Raw genomic sequence first — 10,137 nt, 5'->3', positions numbered from 1 at the left:
GTTATGAAGGGTATTGGAGTCAACCAAACCCTAAAGATACAGGCAATACCGAATAAGTGCTGTATACCAACTAGTTATAATTCTAACTTTGCCATTGGTCTCTTTATCTTTTTCTTTCTTTATACATATATATATATATATATATATATATTATCATCGTTTAACATCTGCCTTCTGTGCATGGGTTGGACTGTTTGAAAGAAGCTGGCCAGGAAGGAGCCTGCAGACTTTTGAATAAGTACTAGGATTTAAAAACATCAATCCTGGGATCGATTTGTTCAACTAAAGTCCTTCAAGGCAGTGACCCAGTGTGGCTGCAGTCAAATGACTGAAACAAGTAAAAGATAAACAATGAAAAAATATGAGGCAGAAGGTCAATATTGAACTAGAAAAAAAAAACAGTTACTCAAAATTAAAACATTTTTCTTTCATAGAGATCAAAAAGGCAGACAAAAAAAGCATAAGTGAAAATGACTTACTAAAGATGGACCAACTTTGCATCTAAACTTGATGATTGTACTTCGGTTTTGCTTAGAGTTGGGACAAGGTGCACCATTTTTGTAATGAATAGTCACAGCTTGATCATTTGGATCAATGTATGGACCTTCAGAAACTGAACCAAGACTCTAATGAAAGGAAAAAGAAAACAAACATAAAATTTACATAGTTTATAAATATTTATTGTATAGCAGCACAATGTATAATAGAAACCTAAGATAACTGAAAGGTACAAGGAGCATTGCAGAACTTTTTAGATTTTTTCAGGATAGACTTAATAATTTCAAAGAAGTAAAAAATTATAAGATCATTCAAAGTAGGATCCCTTGACTCCAATGCACTTGAAGTGTCCCAGCCACTTTCTGAAGGGCCATATGGAAGTCCTTCAAATTGAAGGTGTCCAGTACCCTTATCACAGCCTCTTTCATCTTCAAAACAAATGCCCCTGAGGTTCTCCTTCAGCTCAGGGACAACCAAAAGTCACAGGGAGCAAGATTTGAACTGTAAAGAGGGTGAGCAATTGTTTTGATACCCATCTCTGTCACGTACTTGGTTACCAGGATGCTTGTCACTGAGTACCAGGGGAATGAATTTTGTACAAACTTTGTGTATGTTCAGATCTTCATGAAAAATTCTATGTACAATTGCCATGCAAACTCCAAACTGTACGTGTATCATCTTTATAGGCACACAATGGTCTTCATTCAGAAAATTGCAGATTTTCTCAACCAGCTCTGATGTTCTCACATTTCCTCTCTCTCATCATCTCTCACCTCTTCTCTGCCATCCTTGAACCTCTTGTTAAATAAAAAGTTAATCCATAAGCAGTATGGGGTGTTTCTTAAGTTTCTGTAGTGTTTTTACCCAATTTATCATGAACCTCTATTGTATATTCTTTTGTTTCAGTCATTTGATTGCAGCCATGCTGGAGCACTGCCTTTAGTCAAACAAAGTGGCCCCAGGACTTATTCTAGGTAAGCCTAGTACTTATTCTATCGGTAGCTTTTGCCAAACTGCTAAGTTACAGGGACATGAACATACCAACACTGGTTGTCAAGCAACAGTGTGGGGACAGACATAGACACACAAACATGCACACACACACATATATATATATATACATGACAAGCTTCTTCCAGTTTCTGTCTACTGAATCCACTCACAAAGCTTTGGTTGGCCCAAAGCTATAGTAAAAGACATTTGCCCGAGGTACCACGCAGTGGGACTGAACCTGGAACTATGTGGTTGGTAAGCAAGTTACTTACCACACAGCCACTCCTGCACCTATATAGCAAGCTTCCAAACATACTGACTACATTCTGCAAACTAGTCAACTGTGAGAAGCAGTGTTTAGCAGGGTGTGTTCAAAGTGCTGTTATGGCCATATCAAAAGTTGGCCGATTAGCTTATAAGATGTATAGTAATTATATACTGATGTTGATTCATTCAACTAAAAAATTCTTCAAGGCATATGCAAGCTTGGTGGTAGTCAAATGACAAATGAGTAAAAGATAAAGGATAAAGGGACAGTTATAACAGTCTTTACTGAAAAAAGTCTCAAAACTTCTAGAATGCACCATGTTGTTAAATAGGAGTTCAGTCATGTGATTATTCCATTATACTAAGAGACTAAATATCTATTTGGAGATGTTTCAAACTTATGTAATTGCATTCACTGCCTCAAGCACCAATTTTGGCTGTTTGGTTAAAAAGCTCACTTTTCATCCATATGGTTTCAAGATGGTTGTCTCATATCAAGTAATGACTTTATATTTTCAAGCAAATTTCCAAGATTTTACCCATCACGTGCGAAGGTGCATGGCTCATTGGCTAGAACTTTGGCTCAAAATCATCATGAGGTAGTGAATTTGATTCCTGGACCAGGCTGTGCATTGTATTCTTGAGCAAGACACTTTATTTCACATTGTTCCAGTTCACTCAGCTATAGAAATGAGTTGCAACATCACTGGTGCCAAGCTATATCAGCCTTTACCTTTCCCTTGGATAACATCAGTGGCATAAAAAGGGGAGGCTGGTATGCATGGGTGACTGATGGTCTCCCATAAACAATCTTGCCCTGACTTCTGCCTTGGAGGGTAACTATCTAGGTACAATTCCATGATAATTTATAACTCAAAGGGATCTTTACCCTTTATCCATCATACTTGTACAACTTTGTTTTTTTGTCTTTCTTAAAGTTTACTTACCCGGGATAACCATAAGTAAAGCAAAAAAACAGTCTTTGGAGCAGGCAACAGTATTTCTAGTCTTGAAGTAGATTTAAAAACTTTTTCCTCTCCTACAATGATCTGAAGCTTACCAATAACAACTATGCTGCATACTCTTTGCTTAGGTTTCTTCTCCATTCACTATCTGTTCAATGATTTTTATTTATTATATGAAAGTAATCATTACAGGTATGATTTTAATTCAGTGAAAATTGTTTTGATTCACTCCATAGAGTATACTATCCACAGCTTGATTGTGTGTCTTCATATAGAAGGCATCCTTTGAGAAATTTTTCTTTGAAAAACAGCTCGTAGCCCATTCTTCCTTAAGAACATACAACTGTCATTTTCTCTGTAAATGTTCTGACTTTCATGATTCCTGCCTTCAGAAGCACAAACCAAAGTATGTTAACTTCCACTTGGCTGTGTGTTCTTCAAGCAGAGGGTGTCTCTGGAAAATTTACTATAAACCATGACCTCTTGTTAAAAATAACAGCTAACTACTTTTAAACAACATTTTAATGAAGAAAAATGAAAAAAAAAAAAAAAAAAAAAAAAAAAAAAAAAACATTTGTTAATATAGTTCAGGGTACACTATCAGAAAACAAAGTTGGGATAGTCAGAGCTGGAGTGTTGCTCATCATAGGTTGATTTCATCAGGATGACATAGAACAAACAAAATCAATATACTTACCACACCATTTTCACCAACATTGGTCTCACAAACAGAAGCAAGAGGGGGACAGAAAGACCCAAAGATGGGATTTAAGGGTCGGCAAATATTTATGTAGTATGAAGCACCAGGATCTTCCGATGGTGCCAAGCCTTCAGCAACATGATGTCCGGACATCTGTACCAGTGGAGATAAATCAAACATCTGGTCACCTTTTATCACTGTACAACGAACCTACACAAAAGAGAGAAAGAACATTAAGACTGGACTTTAAAAACGAAAAATAATAATAACAATAATATATAAATAAATAAATATATAAATTGGTGCCATATAAAAGGCACTCATGCCAGTGTCACTTAGCAAGCACCCCTGCCACTATCACATAGCAGGTACATATGCTGGTGTCATGTAGAAAGCAACCATGCTGGTGCCACACAAAGAGTATACTGGTGCCACATATAAAGCATCCATGTAGGTGTCACATAAAAAACACTGGTGCCATGTAGAAAGCACCCAGTATTCTCTGTAAAGTGGTTGACATAGAAACCATACCAGAACAGACAATTAGAGCCTGGTGAAGCTCTCTGGTCTGTCATTTACTGTCAAACCGTCCAACCCATGGAAACAGATGTTAAATGATGACAATAAAAGTAAGTGTAGGCAAAGGCATAGCATTGTGGGTAACAAGTTTGTTTCACCATCACATGGTTTTGGGTTCAGTGGCACCACATTGTGGGCCCATGTCTGCTACTATAACCTTGGGCCAACCAATGCATTATGGGTGAAATTAGTGGATCGAAACTGTGGTTTGACAAAGAGATTAATAAAATAAGTACCCAAGTTAAGAAATAAACACTATAGGTACAGACATGGCTATTTGGTTAAACTTGCATCCTAACCATGTGGTCTCAGGTTTAATCTCACTGTCACACTATATGGGCAAGTGTCTTCTACTATTACCTTTGGCTGACTATGACCTTATGAGAGAATCTGATAGAGGGAAACTGGAAGCAGCCCATTGTATATATATATATATACACATGTGTGTGTGTGTGTGTGTGTGTGTGTGTGTGTGTGTGTGTGTGTGTGTGTGTGTGTGTGTGTGTGCCCTCTTATTTTGATGTAATGTTATGATTGTAAATGAGCATCACCATCATACAGGTGATGATGTTCATTTTCAGTCATCATCAGCATTTAGCATCTGCTTTCCAAGCTGGCATAGGTTAGATGGTTTGACTGAAACTGGCAAGTTGGAGAGCTGCACCAAGTTCCAGTCTGGTTTACCATGGTCTTTACAGCTGGATGCCCTTCCAAACACCAACCACTCCAAGGGTGTAATGGGTGTTTTTAATATACCCCTGGGGTAAGTGCTTTTAAGTACCACTGGCACAGGTATCATTTATGTAGTACCGGTATCGGCCATGGCTATGATTTCACTTGGCTTGACGAGTCTTCTCAAGCACAACATATCTTCTGTAAAAAACATATCTGGCCACAGGGAAATATTATTTTGCTTGGAAACAGATGAGGGTTAGCAACAGGAAGAGTATCTAGCCATAGGAAATCTACCTTAACAAATTTCGTCTGGCTCATGTAAGCATGGAAAAAGGAGATGCTAAATGATGATGTAGTTGATCAACTAAAATCCTAAAAAGTGATGCCTCACTAGGAGTTGCATTCTCTCCCTAAAAACCCAAGCCGAACCATATTTTGCTCTGGGTGAGTTGGCATGTATCACGACGGTCCAATAATAATGGGATGAAACTGAAGGTATATCTTGAGTACTGGATTTGTGAACTCCCTAATCAATGGTCCATAAATATTTCCTTTCTGTGTTTTTCTAAACTCATTGGTATCCAGATGGCAGCTCATTTCCACAACAGTGCAAATTTTCTTCTTGTGGTCCTACAAAACAATATCTGGCTGATTGTGTTTTAACAGACCTGGTTATTAAGTATTATTGCAAAAAAAAAAAAAAGATAGGGTGCATATATGGCTGTGTGGTAAGAAGCTTGCTTCCCAACTATATGGTCCTGGGTTCAGTCCCACTGCGTGGTACCTTGAGCAAGTGTCTTCTACTATAGCAATGGGCTGACCAAAGTCTTGTGAGTGGATTTGGTAGACAAAAACAGAAAGAAGCCTGTTGTGTGTATGTGTGTATATATATATACACATATGTATGCATTTATGTGCGCGTCTGTGTTTGTCTCCACCACCATCGCTTGACAACTGATGTTGGTGTGTCTATGCCCCTGTAACTTAACAGTTCAGCAAAAGAGACCAATAGAATAAGTACTAGGCTTACAAAGAGTAAGTCCTGGGGTTGATTTCTTTGACTAAAAGGCGATGCTCCAGCATGGCTGTAGTCAAATGACTGAAACAAGTGAAAGTATGAAAGAAAAATTAATTACCTGTTTTTCACAAACTAAATCGGTATGCCAGGAAAAATAGTAAGTGCAATTTTTAGATTCAGCTAGATACACAGGGGCACCTATTCCTTTTGAGGGGTTGCACACAAAGTTGATGATTGTGTTCCGTTCAAACTTGCCTCCATGACATTTATCACCACCAGAGTAGTTCAGGAAAATGACGCCTTCTTTGAATTGAAGGTTGCTGTTAGCATTTCCACAATTAAAAGATCTATTGGCATACGTGTTGGTCTGGCAGGAGCCTTCATTAAGGAGAAAAAAAGGGAGAAGAATGTAAGAGAATATAAAATTTAACAAGACAATGAGGACATACATAGGGAAGTTGTTGTTTTAGCCAGTGGTGGTGTTAACTCCCCCACCACTCCAGATAAGACCTATTTGTGCAAAACTACAAGATGAAAGACATTTCTACCATGGCCATCCCCTTTTTGTTTATCATATTATCCAGTGTATTCTCGTTTGCTTAAGGCAATAAATTGTGATTTGAGAGAGATTTTGCTACCTATTTCTAGTAGATCACGTGACCACCTAAAAGCTTCCTTGTTGGCTCATGTCTAGAGAAGTAGTATAGCAGAGTAGATAGAAGATTGTGTAGTTACAGCTGTAGGCGTTTAGTTCCAGGCAACTTTGAGTGAGAAGACCCATTATTAATAAGACACTTTAATTGGTATGGCAGAGACATCCCTTGTTGATACAGCAGGAAAGATATCCCTAGTTGTTACAGTAGAGGTACCCTCATTGATACAGTAGAGAAACACATGTTGGCATTGAAGAGGCACCATTATTTACACCATCATTTACGTAGTAGAAATACTTTCTGTGGTACATGTAAAGGCACCCTCACTGATTGTATGTTAAGAGGAGGAAAATTAATCCAAATATGGCAAAAGAAATGAAATAAAATAAAATGAAATAAAATAAAATAAAAAAATCAAACTTACTGGATTCTTTTGAACATTGGCTATTTGCCACTGCACCACAAATGTTCAGTTGGAATGAATGTTCTTTTTGATCACTTATGGTGTATCCCTTAGATTTCTTCAGTTGAGATAGGTCAAAGGTAACTCCTAAAATAAAAAAAAACAAATGTGAATAAATGAAATAACAACAGTCTGAAAACAATGATTAAAAAAACTGAAGCAACCAAATCTATTCTAACAAGCAGCATTGATATGATTGGAGTTCCTCGAAACTGGTGAGGAATATCCACTCATTAATAGATAATATAGGATGAATTTTATCAGATATAGTCTCTCTCTCTCATATGTACACACACATACCAGATTCTGGATTTAGTAGCATGGCAAATAGAAATTGCTCAAAAGTTTAGCTCCAGATTAATATAACCAGTTGATTAAGCACATTCTAGCAATGACTATCCCATTTTCCATTGTACAGATATAGTACCTAGGTGTTTTTATTTTTTTTTTTAAACCAGCAGGTTATGGGTTGAAGTGGATTTGGTTGCTACTTTTAACAGATCAAATCTCTACACTCACATGAAGATTTTAATACTGCAATCTGGTAAACAACTTGTTGATTTTTAGATTGTTGCCATTGTTTATAACACAAAACACTTGAAGACAAAGTGCAAGACTCTAGATAGAAGCTCCACATGTTAGAAGTATCAACCAATTATCCCTCAAAATACACAACCATCATTACAAAAAAAAAAAAAAAAAAAAAAAAAAAAAAAAATAAAATAAAAAGAGAGAACAAACTTTTTCCTATGGTTTAGCCATCTTTTTTCTCAGAAACATGGCAAAGTTGAAACTGACTCAGTATCAAACAGACAAATGTCTCTTTTCAGTTCAATTGCAAGGTTTTTTAAATAGTGTTTTCTATCCTCAATCAATACCCATCTAGTTCCCACAAAACTGCCAGCATAGATTCGGGTCTGAGCACTACAGCTTCACCACTTTTGTTCCTCTCAATATTCATTACAGCTGGATTTAACCAGAACCACCAATCACCAGTCAGTTACTATGGGATTAAACTTAATGAAAGCTTTTGACATGATTACCAATCACATTTTGTTGGAAGAGATTCAAAATAGCACTCTTTCACAAGGTATTATAAGATGATCAGCAATGTATTCGAAAAGTAGATTAGCAGAAACTAAGCCCCAAAGCAGAAATCTAAGAGCAGAATTGGGAGACATAGAATTCCCAAGGGAAGCAGTATATCTCACCCATTTTTTAATTGTTATGGCTCCAAAGTAGTGATAACTAGCAATGAGCAGCTCAAACTCACAAATCATGCAAACAATTTCAATTTTTGGTTCAGACCCTGCTGCACATTTGGCCACCACTAAACTCAATAAATACATGCCCAACAAAATTGGTTAAGCAAGCAGAGGAGCAAAACACTCAGCACCTTAACTGACTGTGACTTTCTTCCTTCTCAAACTACCCAGTCCCAAATCCAAGTTTCTGGCCATATACTTTTTGTAGAGCAAATACCCAAGCTACAAGAAATTCTTAGCATTCAGATTATTCAGTTAAATGTAATGCTATTTTATTCACATTGTTTTAAACTGTTCACGTATTATGTTGTTATCTTCAAGATTTCAATGACATGATTGTTTATTTTTATAATGACACTGTAGGGTAGGTGTAAGAGGTTGGATCTGACTGGTGTGAACATAGAACAACTAGAATTTTCAGGTTTGATATGGCTGGTTGAAATGCTAAAGGGTTAATGGAGTCCACTCTGTTGAAAGCATTCAGGTTAAGTCTCTGGTTTGAAGATACTGTCCTCCCTCCTACATACTTAAAAGCCTTGAGCAAGCGATCTTCAATTTTTACTTGTTTCAGTCATTAGACTATGGTTATGCAAGGGTACCACCTTGAAGAATTTTTAGTCGAACAAATCAACCCCAATACCTTTTTCTTCTTTTGTTTTTAAGCCAGGTACTTATTCTTTCAGTCTCTTTGATTAAACCACTAAGTTAGAGACATAAACACACCAACACTGGTTGTCAAACAGTAGCAGGGGACACAAAGTCACAACGCACACTTGATGGACTTCTTTCAATTTCTGTCTATGAAATCCACTCACAAGGCTTTGGCCAGAGTGAGGTTATAGCGGAAGACACTTACCCAAGGTGCCATGCAGTGGGACTGCATCTGAAACCATGTGGTTGGGAAGTAAGTTTCTTACCACAGAGTCATGCCTGCATGTAAAATAAAGCTAAAAGTAAAAACTAAACATAATGCTAAAAATTTATGCTGATTGTTGAGATTTTGACTGGAGCCTAGAAAAGATGCTAAATACCTTTGATATGCATATTCTCTTACTGTTTCTGCCTAACTGAAAGGTTCTATGAAGTCATTCAAATAATGAGAAATAGCAACCAAATATTTCTCATATCACATTTTCTTTTAAAGAAGTGCATATAAGACAATGATGTAGTTCTAGCCATATTAAACAAGAAAAGAAACAAAAGATCGTGGCAAGAATACCTTTGACCACAAGGGTCTAAAAAAATACAACTCACTACCTACGTGTATTAAGTAAAAATAATTTACCTGTAGACTCATCAGTTACACGACAGGTGTTATTATGAGAGGCTTTCTGACTCAAAGGACAAGCCTCTCGTGTAGCCCACAAAAAGTGATGTTCACATTTACTTTCTATATAGTAATACTCTTTGGGGCTGGAATCCTGAATTCAGAAAGAAAGGAAAATATTAATGGCATTTCAAAACTGTAAATATTCTTTTATCCTTTTACTGGTTTCAGTGATTGGGTGACAACCAAGCTGAGGCACCATTTTCAAAAGTATTTCATTAATCATTTAGACCAGACCAGCACTTATTTCAGTCTGACTGAATGAATAAATTACATGTTTAAAAAGTCACCATACAACACTGAAAGCATATGGCCCAGTAGTTAGAGCATCAAGCTGACAATCATGAGGTTGTGAGTTTGATTCCTTGACCAGGTTGTGTGTTGTGCTCTTGGGCAAGACACTTTATTTCATGTTGCTCCAGTTCACTCAGCAACATCACAGGTGCCGCCTTTCCCTTGGATAGCATCTGTGGTGTGGAGAGGGGAGGCTGGAATGCATGGGTGACTGCTGGTCTTCTATAAACAACCTTGCCTGGACTTGTGTCTCGGAGGGTAACTTTCTGGGTGCAATCCCATGGCTATTTACGACTGAAGGGGATCCTTCATATATATATATATATATATATATATATATATATATTAGGTGCAGGAGTGGCTGTGTGGCAAGAAGCTTGCTTACCAACCACATGGTTCTGGGCTGATCAAAGTTTTGAGTGGACTTGGTAGATGGAAAC

General features: G+C 37.2%; 1 protein-coding gene across 1 annotated transcript in view; it reads right to left on the bottom strand.

The window, feature by feature from the left end:
* The window catches only part of LOC106881233 (cation-independent mannose-6-phosphate receptor), a 159,211-nt gene that overhangs the window by 34,537 nt on the left and 114,537 nt on the right, over positions 1-10,137 (bottom strand). Inside the window, exons 26-30 of the mRNA XM_052970966.1 lie at positions 9,362-9,497; positions 6,773-6,898; positions 5,814-6,073; positions 3,421-3,633; positions 480-626 (exon numbers count right to left, since the gene is read on the bottom strand). Of these exons, the coding sequence (XP_052826926.1) occupies positions 480-626; positions 3,421-3,633; positions 5,814-6,073; positions 6,773-6,898; positions 9,362-9,497 (882 nt within the window). The remainder of the gene's footprint in view (positions 1-479; positions 627-3,420; positions 3,634-5,813; positions 6,074-6,772; positions 6,899-9,361; positions 9,498-10,137) is intronic.

Source organism: Octopus bimaculoides, chromosome 10 (genome assembly GCF_001194135.2).
Source record: "Octopus bimaculoides isolate UCB-OBI-ISO-001 chromosome 10, ASM119413v2, whole genome shotgun sequence".
Taxonomy (NCBI): Eukaryota; Metazoa; Mollusca; class Cephalopoda; order Octopoda; family Octopodidae; genus Octopus; species Octopus bimaculoides.
This window is presented reverse-complemented; position numbering and strand designations above follow the sequence as displayed.